This window comes from Equus quagga, chromosome 9 (genome assembly GCF_021613505.1).
Source record: "Equus quagga isolate Etosha38 chromosome 9, UCLA_HA_Equagga_1.0, whole genome shotgun sequence".
NCBI lineage: Eukaryota > Metazoa > Chordata > Mammalia > Perissodactyla > Equidae > Equus > Equus quagga.
In genome coordinates this window covers 36722264-36741726 of record NC_060275.1, presented here as the reverse complement: position 1 = coordinate 36741726, position 19463 = coordinate 36722264, and the positions used below count along the sequence as shown (strand labels likewise).

The 19463-nt window shown below is 51.3% G+C and overlaps 1 protein-coding gene across 1 annotated transcript in view; it reads right to left on the bottom strand.

The window, feature by feature from the left end:
* Positions 1-6338: 6338 nt before the first annotated feature.
* CELF4 (CUGBP Elav-like family member 4) overlaps positions 6339-19463 on the bottom strand; it is a 305722-nt gene continuing 292597 nt past the window's right edge. The window contains exons 12-13 of the mRNA XM_046670818.1: positions 17079-17250; positions 6339-8462 (exon numbers count right to left, since the gene is read on the bottom strand). Of these exons, the coding sequence (XP_046526774.1) occupies positions 17123-17250 (128 nt within the window). The 3' untranslated portion in view covers positions 6339-8462; positions 17079-17122. The remainder of the gene's footprint in view (positions 8463-17078; positions 17251-19463) is intronic.

Here is a 19463-nt window from a genome sequence, read left to right as displayed (position 1 = left end):
CTCCTGCTCTCCCTCCAACAATCGGCCCAAGTGTCTCCCCCTCCCCAGTCTGGGCTACTTGCCTTCCCTCCTCAGGGCTACCCCAGACCCCTGCACAGTCCACCACGCTGTCTTGCACTCATCTTTGGGTTCTCAGGGATCCTCATACGGGGGAAGGAGTGCGGCTGATTTGTAGTCTGGGCTCCATTACTTTCTTGCAGTGTGGTTTGGGGCAAGTCACTTACCTTCGTCAAGCCTCTCATTGTTTATCTGGAAAGTAAGGTGATAGCACCTTGCAGAATTATTTCCAGGACTAGAAATAAAGCCTATAACACAGCTGCATTATGCCTGGAAGGTGGCTATGAGTGTGCTGTCCTCACCACTCCAGCCCTAATCCTTCGCACAGTGCTGGCATTTGGTATATGCACTATAAATATTAGTTGAGCAGGTCAGGGAACAAATATACTCCCCATCCCAAGGTAATTTTTATGCAGAACTAATTGAGGCCCAAGTCCAACCCAAAGAAATAGCCCTAATGATGGGATCCGAGGCCCTGATCGGGGCCTGTGGGGTGCTGTGTGGGGTCTGCCCAGCGGCCCTCATGTTAGTTCCCAGCGGCTGTCCATGGAGTCCACGCCCTGCCTGTGCCTTCAGTTGCCTTGCTTCTAAAGTCCCTCTTTGGACCCCAAGAGGACCTCAAGAAGAGAGTGGAAGGGAGACAAGGCTGGTAGCACCTGAGTCCACTGGATTTCCTGCCACCCCAATGCCCATGGCCCCTATGCTGGGTCCCAGGAGGAGGGAGGGAGAGAGGGGAAATGACAAAGATGATGCACGTGGAGATTCTGGGGACGAGAGGAATCTTCATACCTCAATAAGTGGAGTGCGAGGCCTTCAGACATGGTTAAAATTTTCCCTTTATTCTGAGTGATCGAGAACCAGTTGGCATGGATCTTAAAATTTTGCTTATAGTTTTCACTAGAGTTCAGCTTACTGGGGAAAATAGAGCTGACACAGCTCAAATGTTTTTTGAACTTCAGGTAGCTGCATAAAACGTTAATAAATATTACACTTATTTCTACTTAATTTCTTCTCCTCATTAATAATAAAATTCACTGGGTCTTTGGTTTTTCTCTCTCTCTTTCCATGCTCTCCCTTTTGTCGCTACCACCAGCAAGTGCTACTAGGCAGGGAGAATTATAAACTCATTAGCAACATGTTTAGTAACTGGTCACTCACTCACCTTTAAGAATTCCAGTTCCAGTCCCAATAAGCCAGCAGAGGAGGGGAGGAAAGGGCTGGTACCTAAGTCAGTATAGACAATGCCATTTCTTAAAGGTACAGTCGGAATTATTGAGAAAACACATGTGAGAAGAAGGAAGGAAGGAAGGGAGATGGGCAACATGAGAGAAGGGTTGGAAGGGAGCCACTGTGCAGACAATTTACAGCCGAGAGAGACAGGATGTAGAGACTAAGAGCACAGCTTTGCAGACAGACCTGGGCTTGACCCCTGACTCTGGGTCATCTAGGTAAGGGACTTCACATCTTTGAGCCTGTTTCTTTAGCTGTAAAATAGGGATAATAATACGTACATCAGAGAATTATTGTGAGAATCAGATGAGATAACAATTAAGCAGCTCTTAATACACTGTCTAGCACAGAGCAAGCACCCCATAAATGCTAGCTACACCCCTGCCTCCAAGAGAAGGGCCCAACTGATAAGTGTGATTGGAAAAACTGATTCCTCCACTCAGCCAGTGAGGTCCTGAGCATCCCCAGGCCTACGCTTATCTCCTGGGAATCCCACAGGTCAGCTCCGGGAGCCTGGGCACCTTGCTGCCTGGCTCTGGGTCTCCTCATTGACAATGAGGAAGGCAGTGGGTTCCTCACACCAGTGTACCCCACGTCTACACACTGAAGACCAGGGTAACCAAGAACAACTGGTAACACTGGCTGCCTCTGCGGAGAAGAATGGGTGGCCGGCTTCAGGAGTAGGAAGAAGACTTTTCATTGTATGCTTTTTCATACTTTTAAAAATTTAAATATATAGATATGTTAGCTATTCAAAAAATAGATAATTTTTAAATGCAAAGACCAAATTCAATGCAGCCCGTGGCCATATGAACCAGGAGGAGCATGGCGGCAGACGACAGCAGCCACAGTGGTGTTGGGAATGCTCTTGGGGAAAAGAGAGGGCAAAGAGAAAGGAAGGGGCAGAGGAGTGTCGGCTCCCATAGCTGACCCGTGGGATTCCCAGGAGATGAGTGCAGGCCTGGGGATGTCCCGGAAAAGAGCGTCAGCAACTAGAGACAGAGGTGTGCGTACCTCAACACGACAGGACATCCCTGGGAGTGTCACAGGCTGACTGAACCTAAAAGAAAATGACTTAAAGGGGTCAGGTGTCAAGTTCAAGTTTGCTTCACTTGGGACATGAATTGTCAATGGAATGGAACTAAGGAAAGGAAGGAGGAGGGGATCAGAGCCTGAACCACTCATTCTATCTGTAGCATAAAGTCACAACTCCCAGAACCCTTGGGGTGGGATGGAGCTGCGTATGGCTGTCTCACTTACTCCTCACTACTCTTGGAGGAAGGAGGAGCGAGGGGGGATTATCATCCTCATTTTAGAGATAAGGAAATTGAGGCTCAGAGAGGTTAAGTAACTTTTCCAAAGTGAGCCAGAAGGTACATGAGAGAACTGGGGTTTGCATCCCAGTCAGACGTCAAAGCCCACACCTTTTTCGCTCTGTTGCACTAGTCTCCACCTTCCTCCTGGTCTGGACAAATCCTGGTTAGATCTCCACCAAGGGCACAAGCACAGAGGGAGATGCTCAGAGTCCCCTGAAGAGATGAGCAATTAGGTTCACATGAGGGAAGAGAAGTTGAGGTGAGACTGGGGTGCTGGTGCTGCCTGTCCAGCCTTCCACCCCCCTCACTAGCCAGGCCTCAGGGCATCTGAGAGTGTTGAAGACCAGAGATGGATGGGGGTAGGGAGGGGAGGGCAAGCAACCCAAGCGAGGATTTGCAGGGAGAAGGGAGGACAGCTTAGAGAAAGAGAAGGAGGGCAGTAGAGAGAGGAAGCTATAAAGTATAAAGCTTATCCTTGCAAATACTCCTCTGAGGGGAAAGGGAGGGTTGGCTATACGCTGATTCCAAGTGTGCTATTATCACTTTCAAAGCATTTCTAGAACACCTACCTCTCTGGAACACGCCTGCTGTTGTCTGCAGTCTGTTCTTTCCTTTCTTCCTTCACCCCCTCCTTCACACAGGCAGCGACTGAACATGTGACCGCCAGGAGTGAACAGTCCATCAAAGGTGGGACATCAAGGGTAGCTGATCATTTTTATTTAGGGGTGGATTCCATTTAGGGAGAAAGACAAATGGCATTCACAGCCAAGTCTGATGCTGTCACCTCGGGCGGGGCTAGGCCCCTGAGCTCACTTCCCAGATGTCCCCCATCGACCTTACTCAGGTTGGGAATGCTCACTGAGGTTCAACTCCAGTGTAATTCAAACACTGGCCCCGCAGACCCGTGCCAGGGGGAGCAGCAGATCAGCCCAGCCCGACTGCAACAGGATTTGGAAGGTGAATGGAGGAGCTGGAGGCATTCGTGTGGGTGGGAAGCTCTGGTACGTCCGTCTGTGTCTCCCTGTGCTGCTCCGTGTGTGAAGGAGTGGGTGGGATCCAGCTCAGAACAAGAAAAATATCAGATCTTTATAAAAACCCAAAGGAGACAGGAGCTACTAAATGAAAGGTCTCAGTAAACATATTCTTTTCATATTATCATCACACAGAAAGGCGGGGAGAAGGGAGAGAAGAAAAGAGAAAAGTAAGAGAGAAGATATGATTACAAATGGGTGGATGAAGAGCTGAAAGGCCTTTGAAGGTGTCGTGGGAACAAGGGCTGGAGGGAGACCTGGGGCCGCACTAGGGGCCAGGCCCACCCTTGGACAAGGCTGCGAGAGGCCACAAGGGCCCTCAGTTGGCCAGAGTCAGCCTTTAGGCCTCAATGCAGCATAGAAAACATGAGGCAAACTGAGGTATCTAACAATGAAATGACTTGATATCTGGGATTTGCTTTAAAATAATTCCTGAGTTGACCTATGTTGAAGCTAGGTGGTGTGTACATGGGGGTTCTTCATGCCAGTATCTGCACTTTTCATCATGCTTGAATTAAAAAGTTTATAATAATAAAATGTCTTTTAAAAGTAGAGGAGCTATGAAAGAATCGCACACTGCAGGTAGAATACTAGCAGGGAATATAAGCCGTAGAATACAAGGAGAAATTAATGAGAATTGTATCTTGGGGTTTTTTAAATAACAGCACAAATCAGGGGTTCTTCACCAGGAGATGATGGATGACTGTCGGGTCCCTGAACCCCCTGTAACCATGTGCCAAGTGACCTGATACTTTTCAAGGAATCTGTGACTTTCCCCCTCAGAGGTTAATAAATTGTATTCTCTCTTAAATGTGCTGTGCATACATTAGTCACTCGGTGTGTGGTTTAAATAAAGGGTTTGTTTTATAGAACTGGCATATTCATATCTGGGTCCTGTGTTTTCATCTCTCCTCTCAGTCAACCATGCCTAGAGCAAAGCAAAATTGGCTGACCGGCTTCACAGCCCAGCTCTGGGGGGTGGGGGTTGGGGGACAGAGGAGAAGCAGAGACAAAGGAACAGGAGAGGTCTGGGGAAGCCACTGAGGCTCCCTGGGGTCTGAGAGAGTGACAGGAGCAAGTGTTGTTGAGGTTGTCATCCTCTGGCAGACTCACTGGCTTTTGACTACAAACGTCCAACAGAAACAACAGTTTTGAATAGTCTGAGGCTCAAGACCCAGAGAATTCCTTAGACAATCCCTTTCCATTCCTCTCAGGGTAGCAAAACACCCAGTGTGACATCCAGCCCCTTGCAGTGAATTCTTCCAAGAAGTCCAGCTCCCCATAAGCTCCCCAGAATGGGCAGAGCAGGCTGCCACCTGGACATTGCGGCCTGGTGGGCAGGGGAACTGTGGGTTAGTTAGGGGCCAGTGAGAGTCTCATCTTGCACCCATCTCCACATTTAAGTCAAGGCTTGAAGGCCTGCCCCATTTCCTGGGGTATGAAGGCTTTTTCTTCCCAGACTAACACTTCAGAGGCTGGTATGAGCCCTGGGAAGAGAGGTGGGAGATGAGGGAACACGGGGGCCAGGCATTGCTCTGTAGCTGGGGTTCCGAACTCTGCTTTCTACCACTCCCGCTTCAGAGAAGACAGACGAGGGCTGAAGCCACTCCCCTCTCCCACGGGAGGGCAGAGACAAAGACCCTTGCCTCCCAGGACTCTTGTCTTCTCCCTGACCAGGCAGCCGAAACCATGAAGCTTCCCTGCCCCCTCACATGGAGGGAGATGGAGGCCCTTGGTGAGAGTCTGCCCTTTCCTAGACCAGGCTGCCGGGCTGAAGGCTGGGCCTGGTGCGTGTGTGTGGCCGGGAGAATGAGGGAGCACAGAGAGAAAGGTCTGTCCCAGGACAAGGCCTGATGAAGGCTCATGGCTGGTGTGCATCTCACCTCAGGAAGACCTGATGCCTCCTCTCCACCTCACCTCCCCCAAGTCCCCCTTCCTGTTCTTCCTCCTTTGGAACCCCCCCCCCAACACACACACACACACACACAATACCTGCCTCCTCAAACCTCCTCTGGCATGCATCTCTCTCTTTTTCTCTCTCTCTGTCACCACAGACAGATGCAGCACTCCAGGAAGCTCCTCCCTCTACACCCCGCCCCCTCCCCCCCCACCAGCACCCTGACTCTGAGGGCATGATCCAGAATCCTCAGGTTCCTCCATCCGTGCAAACTATCCGTGCAGTGGAAGGTGCAGGACCAAGCACAAAATGCTCGGTGGCAAGTTCTGGGCTGCGTCCTCATCGTTCTTGCTTTACTGTGGTCCCTGCCTCCACTGCCTCCCTCCCCGACTCCTCACAGCACTTCACCCCCACCCCAACTTGGGTCAGGCGGCCTCAGTTTCCTCCTGTCAAGGAGGAAACAGGAGGAAAGGGGGACTTTCTCTTGGGTTTGGGCACTCTGGCCATCTGTGCCCAGGAACCAAAAGAACAGGTTTGCAACGGAGACTCAGAGACACACACCAGTTGAGAGAGACTTTTCTTCGTGCGGAAGAGGACCTCCTTTTATTGCTCCCATCACCTCCCAAAAAGTGCTCCATGCTGCTTAGGCTCCAAACTTACGAGGGCCCAGGTAGCACACAGATTCCATGGAGGGAAGGACCAATGCTACTTCCAATGTACCAGCCTTGGGCCCGCAGGGCACTGCTGGCCGGATTCCGAGAAGCACAGACCAACGAAGATGAGTCTTTTTTTTAAACTGTGCTTTATTTAGGGCTAAGCTGGAGAAAGCGTCATCCAATAGTTACAGAAGGTTACAAGGAGTTTTAGGGAGTTGAGTGTGAAAAGAGCAGTTTTACCGAACTGCAGCTGTTTTTTTTTTTTTTTTTTACAACATCTGGACATCCTAAAAGGAGGAGCCAAGAGAAAGAAAAAGAAAATTTTAAAAATAATAATTAACCAACAAAATAGACAGAAAGAAAGGAAAGGCAGAAGGCCTGAGAGGAACCAGATAGTTGTTCTCCTAAAGCAAAAAAGGAAAAAAATGGTAGGTCCGAGAGCCCCCTGGCCTCCCGATGACCTGGACTATGAGAGGAGGGTATCAAGGCAGAATGCCAAAGCAAGTCTTCCCAACGGTGCAAATAAATTATAATAAATATGTTATACTTTAAAATATATGTGTTCTTAAATAATTCAGTGTTTTTTCTGATTCTGAGTTTTTTTAAGCAATGTCTTTTTTAACTGCTCTAAAGTCATTTACCAAAGATAAATATCGTGCTTTCATTAAATAGTTTTCCTTGTTTTTTCTCTATCATTACAATTAAAAGTCCTACAAAATATGCAAATTTATTTACAGAAAAACAGAGCCGGCATCATTTAAACATCCCTGTTTTTCAAAATTCCTTGTAAACAGTTTCAGAAATTCTTCAAAGATTGTTTATTTTTCTCTCTCTTGTTTAAGGTTTTTGTGTGTGTGTGTGTTGTTTAGTCGTTTGAAGATGAAAGTTCCCAGGTCTCCCTTGCCCGGAAAGTCTCTGGAGCAAGCATGGAAGGCGAGTGAAGCGGAAGGTGTCGAGGGCTTGCGGAGAGCGGGCGAGCGCGCGCAGCTCCCGAGCGAAGCGAGGCGAGGGCGGCGGCGGCGGGCCTTCCTGCCGACGGCGCGGCCTCCACCGGCGGTGCGGAGCCAGGAGGCCCAGGTGTGGGCGAGTCCGGCCTGGCCCTCGGGGTCAACGGCGTCCGACAGCACTCGCAGGGAGAAGGGATTGATGCTCAGTCTAAACTCTACAAAAGTACAGTCCTACAACATCTGGGATTTTAGCAGTAACGCTAACTTCTATAGGTTTTTTTTTTCCTTTTTTATTTTTTTTTATTTTTTGCTTTCCTCTAATTTTTCTTCTATTATATAGGTATTTTAAACTTCTCCTTTTTAAAATTCTGTACAACTATTATGATTTTAAGAGGGGGAAGAGTTAGAAGCATTTACAGACCTTTCACAACAATTATCTTGCCTTGTAAGTCCCCTTTTTTCCCCTCCTTGTTTTCTCACACTTCACAGTTAGTTTTAATATTTTTGTTGCTTTCCCCAAATATCCACCAATTTGTTCATCTTAACAGCTCCATCAGACATATAATACAGAAAACCATAGGAAAGTGTCATAGACTTGAATGAGGGTAATCAAAGCGCCTCTCAAAGTATCAAAGAACTATTATCTTGCTGTTTTAAAAGCATTGAAGCATTATTTTTCCTTTTTTTTTGTTTTTGTTATTTTGTGTTTTTTTTTTAATTTTTTAATTACATTTTTCATAGAATCGCTCTAAGCTGTTTCAAGAACAGCCATGAGGCAGGAAGGAGGGTCGACTCCATTCCCCCTCTATTTGACATAGAGCTACACATCTGCAATAAAAAGTTTGGTCCTTTGGTCCCTAAATAGCTAAAGGAATGACAGATAGAGATGCTCAGTGGCAGCCTCCCAGCCGCCCCCTGGGGACCAGGCCCCACCACACCGCTTGCCCCAGCCTGCCTCAGGTGCCCGCGGGCTGGAAAAGCCCCGGGATCGGTGAGCAGCGTCTCTTCCCAGGTCCCAGCCCTTCAGCCTCCCCATCTGGTCTCAAGTTATTTTGTTGTAAAGTTGCCTTTTTTGTGTTTTTTTTCCTCATTTTTCTTCATCTTCTTCTTCTTTATGTCATATTTATATTTTCCCCCAAACACATGCCCTCTGAACTCCATAGATGCTATACTTTCCTTGAAGAAATGTTACAGTCACAGAAAGTGTCTGGAGTCTTCAGCTTGATTGATATTGGCTGATATGTCAAAGATGTCATCCAACAGTTCTCATTTATAAATATATATAGAGAGAGGTTTGTTTTTTAATGTAGCCCGTTCAGCATCCTGCCCTAAAATGAAGAAAATCAGGGCTGATTAAGCCAAGAGAGGAACCACAAAATGCATCCAAACACCAAAAGGAACCTGCCTCAGGGGGTAGGGTGGGAGCTCTGGGGGATGGCGGGAGGGAGGGGAGAGACCAGTATGAGAATTAGTCATGATCATGATACGTAAAAAAGAAATTGACTCTTCCATTCAGAGTAAGAAACCACTGGGAGGCCTGTGGTGAAGATTTAGTTGTTGGGAGAAGGGTCTCGATTTGGGTTCCCTTAGACTTCTGGATTGCAGGATGGCGAGATCCAAGGGAAGAATTTGGGACTGTGGGATATGAATTCATAATTAAACTGATCTCTGAGGGGTCGAGCCCAGATACAATATGTATACAGAAGCCTAGCAAACAAGAGAGCAAAAATCTAGCAGCCCAGCCCACTCCTCCCCTGCTAAAGGAAAAGAAGGAAGACAGATCCGTGACATGAATTTGGTTGAATGCTTGCCCAGTTTCCAGCCAACTGCTTCTTTCCCAAGGTCAGTAAGTATTTGCGAGGCTGTGTATATATATGTATATCTGGATATATGTGTAGGACATATTCACCCGCACATATGTGGATATACGTGGATATGTGTGTATGTATATGCATAGATACACACATACACACACACACACATAATATTTTTCTCATACATGCCAGGGAATTTAGAGGAAATTCAGAACCTCAAGAGAGGGGATGGGAGGACCTAAAGAAGTTGGGACGGATTTAATCATCAAACTTAATTAAATTAGACAGTTCTCGATTTCGTTTTGAATGGTGGCTTCTTGGTGTTTCATTTTGCTTTTAAGAAAAAAATCATGATCTGACTAGAATCAGAAGGAGAATGCTTAATCATTGTGAATTAACAAATGAGACTCATCTCCATTCTAGCAAGCAGCTTCCACTTATACATGGGGGTGACTGGTTACATCAAGAAAGTTAGGACTGCAAAGCCCCCACTGAGGGGACAACGTCATGCGTGTATCAATCCATGCTGGCAGGTTTTTCACACTGTTGATTCAACAAACAGCAAACCGTACACAGCAGTCTAAACAATTACAACACCAAATAAAATAATAATAAAATTAAAAAACACTTGTCAAGGACCCTTTTTCAGTTGTAAACAAAAAGGTGCATTTTGCTTTTGTCAGGACTGTTTTTTCCAAACCAACCGAAAAGCCCTCCCAAACCCCCGGTCGCCCGCCTCCCCTCCCCACATTTAATTTAGCAGAAGCGGCTACAATACAAACCTTACAATTGTTACCGGGCTCTCTCTCAGAGCCTCTGGCTTTGTGCTCTAGTTTTTTGGTTTAGAATTTTTTTTTTTTTTATCATTCTGTTACTGTAGAGATTTTTTTGGTTTTTGTTTTTCCTTTTGAAGTGAGATTTAAAATAGCCTAAGTGGAAAAAGACCAGACCTAGGAAAATGTCAATTGAAAAAGGCCCCCAAATTTCTAGAAAAAAATAAAATCACAATATTTTCAAGTGCAAGGAAATCAACCACGCATAAGATATTTTTTTAGATGTTTTCCTTATTTTTAAGAAAAAAAAATAATGGTTTGCATCGTTAAATGATCCCGTGTTCGAGAATTCAGGAATTCATCTTTATTTTTACTATTTTTTTATTCTTTTGTTTTGTTTTTTTCTCTATGTGACATCTAGAGAAGCATAAAAAACGCTGAACAAGAAAAACCAAACAACAGAAAGTAAAACCACTGCAAGCACCAAGAACGAAACGAAAATGAGCACAGCAAAAAAGATCGTGGCAGCACAAAAGTCAAGAAAATGCACGTGTGATCATGACTGGCCAATCATCAACTGATACGACATCCAAGAAAAACGCTCCAATCACAGCACCTCCACGAAACTTGACGGCAATTGTCATGCAACCGATTCTTAGCCTTGTTACATGACGCCATCATGTCACACTGTGAACTTTGAGTTGATTTGAACTTACGGATGGGGGACTGTTTTCTCCACTCTCATGTGATTACGTGAACTTTATTCCTAGCTCAGCGCGAGACTGTGGTGGATTTGACTGGCCCTGGTTGGGTTGTTGGAATTTGATTGAATGACAAAAGAAGAAAAGATTTATATATATATATTTATATATGTAGAGAGAGAGAGAAAGAGAGAGAGGACAAGAGAGTGTGGGCAAGGGGGAAGGAAGAGGCAGGGACAGGTCGGGTGGGGTCGGGAGTGTGGGAGGGCAGGGAGAGTTGGGTTGAGGGTGAAGAAGGGCAAGGAAGAAGTTAAAACAAAATTAAAAGGAAAAATATTTATACAGCACAGACCACAGCATCAATCTAAAAGCTCTGATGAGAGAACAGCAGTCAAATCATAAAAGAACTGAAAAGAACTCAAAGGATGGAGGAAGCCGGCAGACAAACGACATGGGCACGTCAGCACACACACACATACACACACACACGGTTGTTTATGCAGACACATGATACACTGTGAACAGTAGCAGAACCTCACACAGGGCCACTAAGGGCATCCATCATGCGTCGGGAAGAGGAGGGGGGGCGTGGGTGGTTTGGCGAGGGGGCTAGAAAAAAATAAAACAGCCCCTCAAGCCACCATGGCCGGCAAGCAGATGAGGGAGCACGCTCTCTGCTTTATATTACCCTCGATTCTTTCTCTCCCCCAGGAGCTGAGCTCTCCTCACCCTCCCAGCCTTCTGTGGCTTCAGCCTGTGGACCAGCAGGGGGCGCCTGTCAGGGTGGCCCTGATTTGCCAGGTAGGTCAGAGGCTGGCTAAGGTGACTGCTGTATCCCTGGGGTCCACCCATGACACACTTTGCTGTCAGAGTATGGTCCACACCGACAGCGACTCAGCCCTCCCACCCTTTCGGGTCCCACCTTGGCCACCATCCCCAGTGAAGGGTGTCTCCACCGCAAGAGCACCCACTGCACGATGTTATGATCCTCTCCCCTTCCACTCTGCCTCAACCCTTTTTCCTCAGAACCTTCAGAAAATGAACACGTTTAGTTTTGAGACTTAGGGTAAATCACATCTGCATTCTTGGACTTCTAGAAACACACCTTGGCACTACCAGCTTCACTTCATGATCACCTCACACCCTGTGCTTCCCTCCCAATGTGGCCTAAGTGGGGCTGCTTCTGGGCATGTGAAGCCTTTAGAAGCCCCGCAGCTCTGACCTGTGAAAAGACCACATGGAGGGCTGTAGGGCACCCTGCAGGATGGGTAATACCAAGGACAGTCCACCAGAGAGGGGAGTGCCATGGCCCTAGCCGCTGGTCTCTGCCGCTGTCACTTTTGCTCTGCTGACCACCCCTATTCTGCCGCCTCCTTCTCCGTCCCTTTATACCCTACAGCCCTCCACGTTCAGCTTTCCAGAGGGACCCAGCTCGCAGGCTCTGACCTCCCTTCTTTACTGGTGGAGCCCTAAGTGGTTGAGGCTGAGCTCCCCTCTCAGTCAACCATCACTGAATTATTCCACTTGAGTCGTCTCCTGCTCTCTTCACCACTGCACAGTTCTTTGCCCCCACCCGAGGATTTGAGAGTCCCCAGCTCCACCCCTTCCTCATGGTCACCCTTGCTTGAGCTTGCTCCCCAGCTCCTGCTCCCCTGCAGCCCCAGGGTCTGTGCCCCACCCTAGGCACCATTTTTATCTGCAGGGTTTCCAATCCACCAAGCTTCTACATGCAGCCAACTCCACTCTCAGCTTTGTGGTTTCCTTCAGGGAGTGTGGAAGGGAAGCCTGGCATCGTGAAATGTCACTGTGGATAAGGTGCAAAGCAGCTGAGAGGTGACTCTATTTTAAGTCCAAACCCAGCTTCCAGCTGTGCCTTCAGAGAAGAGCTCGCAGCCCCTCTTCCTCCACAGACCCTGCCCTGCCTGCGCGTCATGTGGGGTTCCTGCTCTTCCAACAGCAGGTCTCCCTCACTCAGACCAGTGCCCACCGCTTGCCCACCAAGTCCTGACATGCCACCCTCCCCTACATTTTCACCCCTCCTGGAAGAAAGCCCTAAGACCCACCCAAGACATCCAACTGGCAGGTCCCTTTGGGTGGGAGAAGAGGCCTAAGAACTGAGATGGGCAGTGCCATCAGGTGTCAGCTACGGCAACTGCAACTAAGGGACTCCTGGGCACTCCCCTCCTTCCCGCTTCACCCCACTCCTGAGCACCTCACGGGCGCCCACTCCTCTGTACTTCGCCATGCTCCTTGGCCCGCTCGAGCTTTCCTCCAACTGCCCATCAGCACCTGGCACGGTCCAGCGCGCTGGAGATTCAAGGCTGAGCTTCACACAGCCTCTCCTCAAAGGTGCATCCAGCGAACTTTCTCATACACCTCTCTTCTCTCACACGCGCTTGGCCCCCCACACACAAACACACTCTCACACTCACTCCACCCCTAAGGAGCCTCCCCAGGGATCTGCGTGTGCACAGCTGATGACTCTCTTCCTTAGGGAGCAGCTGCACCTCTGCCTGCAGGGGTGACCCCTTCCGGCCACCCTCTGGAAGAGCCTCACAGAGCCCAGCCCTAGAGGTGGCAGCAGGGTCACTGCCCAGTGTAGAGGAGCTTGAATCAAGCCTGGGAGCTCCAACTCAAGACATGGACGAGGAAATTATGGTCAGGCTGAGCGAATTCAGATGCTAGGTCCTAAACACAGCTGGGCTCAAGCCAGAGAAGGCCCAGGCCCAAAGCCATGACGCAGCCCTGGACCGGTCAGACCTGAAGCTCCCGTGCCCGCCAAGCTTGGAGCAGACATTGTGCAACAGCACACTCAGAGCCAAAGCCCAGGGCTCAGAAGGGACGGGACGCCCACTGGAGTGAGACATGCTGCCCAGTGTGTTCTCCAACCGCAGAAGCACATGCTAGGGGTCTGCGAGCCCACCCTCAGCCTGGGGCCCAGGGTGTGCTGGCCAGCTTGGCGGTAGGACAAGGGCCTCAGGTATTCCGCCTGCTAGCTGTGGACCTGGCCATGTGGGCATTTTTGCCACTCTTCCTGCCTTTGTTTCCTTCCTCTTAGTTTCCTGGTAAAGATTTCTTGGAGAAACTCCCATCTTAGCACAAGATAACAAGCCGGAGCAGCCAGAGGAGCAGAGGCAGCAGGGAAGCCAGGAAGCCCTAGAGGAAAGAGAGCCACACTCTCAGGAGACGTGGAGATGCCAAGACCCAGCCAGATCCCCGGGCCTCACTTTAAGGAACCAAGGCACAACCTGGCTCCTCCCAGCAGGGGGCCCCGCCAGGGCCCCTCTCCTTCCCCAGACCTATACTCTCCATTCTGACTTGGCCACCAGGCCTGCTGCCCCTGCAGCCTTCACCACTGTGGGTGGCCTGCCCCAGCCCTGAGACCCCCCTCCCCGTCGCAGCTTTGCTCCTAGCCATGGCTTGTCCCTCAGCCCCTGCTCAGGCTAGCCCTTCCCGTCTGAGGACGGAGGACTTATCATTTGTAAACACCCTTTACTGGCCTGTGAAATCGTGCAGGTTTTTAGCTGCTGTGCATGCTGTCTCCTCCCTCACTGGCAGCCTGACAGCAGCCACTTCTCACTGCAGTCCCCAAGCATGCCCCTGATCTTAGCAGCCCCTTTCAGTGACAGCCTCTGACAGTCTCGGGTTGGGGAGCCTGAAAGTTACCATTTGTTAAAATGCTGCCTAAATGGAGATTAAAGGTCAACTCTCTTGTAGGAGTTATGTCACATTACAGTTTTTTAGAAGACTGCTCAGTAGGAAGGAGGTAGTCAGATGGCTAACCCCAAAGAAGTGAGATGTCATGACAAGTGCCCTCTGATAGTCAGGACACTCTGGGGTAGGAGGGATAGGAGGGCTGCGGTGAGGGCTCTCCTTCCTTGAAGGGGTTAAGAGTCAGGAACTAGACCCTGGGCTTCAAATCATGGCTCTACACCCAGCAGCTGATGGGCTAGTGACTTAACTTCTCTGTGCTCAATCTGTAAAATGGGAATAATTACACTACCCACCTGAGAGGCAGCCACAGAGTTCTGTCTTGCAGTTGTTACCTATAAGAACTGTGCCTCGGGTATGGTAAGCACTGTGCAGAAGTCCGTGGCTCCCATCTTCCTGGCCTCTGTATTCCCAGCTGGAAGAACCCACTCTGTTTTCTAAACCTCTCAAGTCCCCACCCCAATGATGACTGCCAGCTGGTTCTACCCTGAGGGCCACTTCTTACCTCACATCTCAAACAACAACTGTGCCTTCCTCACCTCTTCACCTGGGAATTGCTCTGCCCTAGAGGTTGTATCCTTGCTTGGGTTTTAGTTGCATGGAACTCTAGGAGGCTAAGACAGGGTGCTTTGGGGGGAGCCCCAAAACACACCCACAGGCGCCCCTAAGAAGCTCAGGCCATGACCCTAGAGCATGCCTCTCCTTAAAAATCCTCTGATGACTCCAACACCCTGGTTTCATTAATGAAGAAATGGAAGCCCAGGAGGAGAAGCACCTTGACCCAGGTCACGCCTTCATGGCAGAGCTGAGCTTAGTTAAGAAAAAGTGTTCTATGTCCAGAAAGGGCTGCTTTCACTGAACCATCCCTCCCCTCCCATGGAAACGCACCCATCTGCGGGCTGCCTCCTGGTGTCTGTGTGCACAGAGCCAGAAGCTCCACGGAGGCAGGATGGTGACCCAATCGGGATGGTGACCCAGCACCTGGCACAGGAAGTGCCCGCACCCGGAATGAACACGTGTGGATGCAACTTCACGCAAGCCAGAGATGGGCAGGGTGGGAACTCAGGAAGCATGAGAGGCGGGTTTTGGTTTTCCAGGCTTGCAGGGAGTAGAGGCTCAAGCACTCCTTGTGAAAGGTGAACACTGCTGCTCCCGGGTGGACAAAGGGTGTTCTGCTGGCAGTGGTGGGATTTGAGGAGAGACTGGGAAACTGGAGACCTCCCTCCCAAACTCCAGACTCTGAAGCTCCGCTCAAATGCCTGACTCTCACACGGCTGATCTTTCTCCCAACCCCTCTTCATCTTGGGTCATGACAACTCTGCTCTTCAGTCACTCGGGTCAAAGCTGGTGTCATCCTTGACTCCTCTTTCTCTCACACCCACCTCTAACTCATTACGAACAGCATCCTTGACTCTGCCTTCAAAATACATCTAGAAGTTAACTCCCTCATACCACATGGGACTGCTGTCACCCTAAAGTGAGTGGTCCGTGCACTAGACCTCTGCTTTGGGCTGAGAATCTATTAATACAGCAGCCAGTGATCCCACTGAAATGGGAGTTAATCACATCACTTTTCTATTCACACCCCTCCGATGGCTCCCCTGTGCAGTCCCCCATTTCAGAGGAGCGGCCAAAGTCCATAGAATGGCCTGCAGGTCCCACAGGAGGTGGCCCTCCTCACCTCTGGGATCTCCTCTCCCACCACTCCCCCCCATGCCTGCTCCCCTCCAGCCACCTTGGCTTCCTGCTGTTCCTGGAACACACCACCCCGCCCTCACCCTGGAGCCTGGACCCTGGGAGTACACACTCCTCCAGACACTGGCATGGCTCCCTGCCTCACCTTCTTTAAGTCTTTGCTCCAATGTCACCTTCTCAACAAGGCCTAACCTGACCCCACTATTTAACTGTAACCAACAATTCTGGCACACTATATAATTTCCTCTTGGATCATATGTCATTGTTTATTGTCTGTCTCTCCTGCTAAGGACAGATGCTTACCACTCTTACTGCTGAGTCCCAAGGATCTAACAGTGCCTGGCAGCCAACACTGCTGAAGGAATGGAGGAACAGAGGGCTGGGCAGCCCGTCTGGCCTGTGAATGAGCTGGGACTGCAGGAGTGCACAGCAATGGGGAGCCCAGGCTGAAGGCGGACTTTTGATGGCCTGGCACATCGCCCCCCTCCAGCTCCCCTCCTCCCAGGAAGCCGCTTCACCCAGGGGAACACGTGGCCTGGAAGAGGAGTGGCTGAATGTGTCTTCAGCTGCAAAGCAGGACCCAGACTGAGCAAGAAAAGGTGACAACTGCCCACGCACCATGGCCTCTGTAGAGCAGGCAGGGTAAGTGGCCCCAGTGCTACACCATCACCCTCCTCAGCTTCTGTCCCATCCTGTTGGGTTTTGTTCTTTTTTTGGTAAAGTTTCCTTTGAAAAGTCCTGTCCCTCCTCTCCAGACTGAGCTATGGGGACTGGGGGGATGAGGGGGTCAAGAGTCTAAAGGCCACAGCCCTCCAGGCAGGGAGCTGGGGAGGGGAGAGCCAAGGAGTCTGGGAGAAGGCCCCAGCAGAAGGCTACAGCTCCCCGCAGAGCCCATACCGCCCCCAAACTCTCCCGGCCCTGAGCTTGCCATCTGTTCACCCCAGGGTTTTCTGGCAAACAGGATTGCCAGTGTAGACCTGGAGGCGCAGGCCCAGGGCTCGCCCCACCTTCGCAGAGCGGTTCCCTCACTCCTGCCTCTCTTGGCTCTGCGGCAGCGGAATGGCCATGCCCACTTCTGCCGGGATCACCGCAGCTCTGCGCCTGTCTCCTGGGCACCAGGCAGGTCGAGCTGGGCGCAGCGGGTCCAAGGCACAGCGAGGGTCCGGCCCACGGAGGCCGGAGGAGGCGGCGGGTCCGTCCGGAGTCCCTCCCCAGCCCCCCGTCCCCGCGCCCCGGCCGCCCCCGGTTACCTGTGCGAGTCCTGGTCTCCCCCGGGGGACGCTCCCGCCGGCGCTCAGTACGGGCGATTGGCGTCTTTGGGCCGCTTCAGCTGCACCTTGAGCCTCTTCATGCCGATCTGGAAGCCGTTCATGGCCTGGATGGCGGTCTGTGCGCTGGCCGGGTTGTCGAAGCTCACGAAGCCTGGCGAGACACGAGGGACGAGGGCCTGGGTTTCCACGGGGCCGCCCCGGCCGGGACGGGGCGGGCGGGGAGAAGGTCGGGCCGAGGGCAGGGCGGACGGCGGCGGCCCCTCCCCGCGCTCCCGCCGCGCCTCCGGGCAGGGGCAGGCCTCAAGGCTCCTCCCCTCGGGCCCCGCCCCCGGCTGGCCTCGCGCCCCCAGCCCGCGTGCGTGTGGCCCCGCCCGGGGTGGGCGTTTCCGAGGCTCCAGGCTCCGCCCCCGGCCGGCCTCGCGCCCGCCCAGCCCGCGTGCTTGCGGCCCCGCCGGGGTGGGCATTTCCGAGGCTCGGCCTCCGGCGACCTGCGCTCCGTCTCGGCTTCGGGCGGCGCCGCTCGCCCCGGCGCCCATTCCCCGAGGCCGGGCGCCCGCGGCGGGGCTCGGAGCGGCGCCCGCCCCCCACCCCGGCCGGCCCCGGCACCTCAGCCCTCTCCTTCGGTGGGAGGGGGCGGACACACCTGCGGGTGGAGGAGTTTATTGGACACTGTCCTCCCTGACAGGAGGGGGCCTGGCAGCGGGAGGGCACGGGGTGCCGGCCTGGGGAGAGAGAGCAGTGCGAGGGGGAGGGAGGGCAGGCACCTCGGAGAGAACTTCTCCACCATCGTTGCGGCCGCCCCCCTCGCCAGGGCCCCTGGCCGCGGGGGAGGGCAGAGGCTGACAGTGCTCGCGGCCCCTCAGCTCCCTCCCGGGCCCTGCCGAGGCTGCCCTCAGCCGGGCTCCCTGGGGACACCGGGGTAAATCCAGACCGAGTCGCATTAACACACCGCCTCGCACCCAGGGGCTGGCGGCACCTCTCTTATTTAGTAAAATTCCAAGCCCTAGGAGCAGGAGCTCTCGCCCTGGTCTAAGCACACACCAATCCATGTGTTCCCTATGAACCCCTCATACTAATAATAGTATTGCAACAACAATAGCACAAATTAACACTATTAGTAAAAATTAGTTGAGAGCCTTCTCCGTGTACCACGGACTGCAGAAGTGCTTTTCACACAGTCGCCCCTCCCAACATCCCAGCCATCTATGGCTCCCAGTCAGTCCTTACAAGGAGTTCCCAGGTGGGGATGGATCAGGTTCTCTAAGTTCATCCATTCCTCGTTTTGGAACTCTGAATGCATCTCCTTTTACACTTTATATCAGCATTTCCCAAAATGCCCCTAATAGGTGCTCCCTGAGCAAGGGGCTTCTCCCGTTAAGCAGGTTTATAGCCAGGCCCCTCTGGGACCCTTCAAAGCATATTAACAAGTGAAAACATCCCCCTCCCGCCCCAACTTCTCCAGTAAATAAACCTTTATAGCTTTGTTTAACCTAGTATTTCCTGTAATTTATTTGACTTTAGAGGCTTTTTGTCCTGTAAAATGGACTTAGATCCTGCAAAAATCTATGAAACTAAGCTTGGCAAAGTTCCCAGGCCATCCTGCACACATGCCTCATTTGGGGTGTGTGTCCACAAATAGCCATTAGATATATAAGGGATAAACATACAGACCCCGCTGAAGTAGAAGTTGTTTTCTTAGCTAATCTTCTCTGGGACATCCAGCCTGTCTGCGACCCCTCCCTCACTCTGCCCATGTGGTGGCTCTTTCTCCCTTTTTAACTCCACCCCAGACACTGTCTCCATCCAGCCTCTTTTCTTTTTCTCTTGTCTCCTTCCTGCTTTTGCTCACATTTTCCTTTGCAGCCATGCACCATCAAATATGGGGGAGGAGTATGTGGACGTGCACGTGAGTGTATTCAAAAGTGCAAGTGAGCAAGTGAGTGATGGAAGTGGTCAGAGCCATGCCCAGAACAACGTAAGCGACATCTGTATAAATCCATATGCCAAAACAGATAGGAAAGATTTAGGATTATCCATGGTTGGAGATTAATGTGAGCCATCCTTGCACCTCCTCCTCTCACCCCTCCTAGCCCGACCCCTCCCCACCAACCCCTGTGTCTGAAGACCACAGTTGAGTGGTTAGCAGAGCAGAGCGGGTTTTCAAATGTATGAATCGTGTCTGTTACACTGCTCTCCCCCAGATTCAGGAGGGTGCTTGAACTTCTAGCCTCTCTCCCTGCCAGGACAAGATAGCCTCACCGGGGGTGACAGGGTACACCCTGCCCTCCTCCCCTTGCCCACCAGCACCATCAGCTCCAACTCTACCTCACCACCAGCCTCCTCACCTGCACTTGGTGGCGCTTT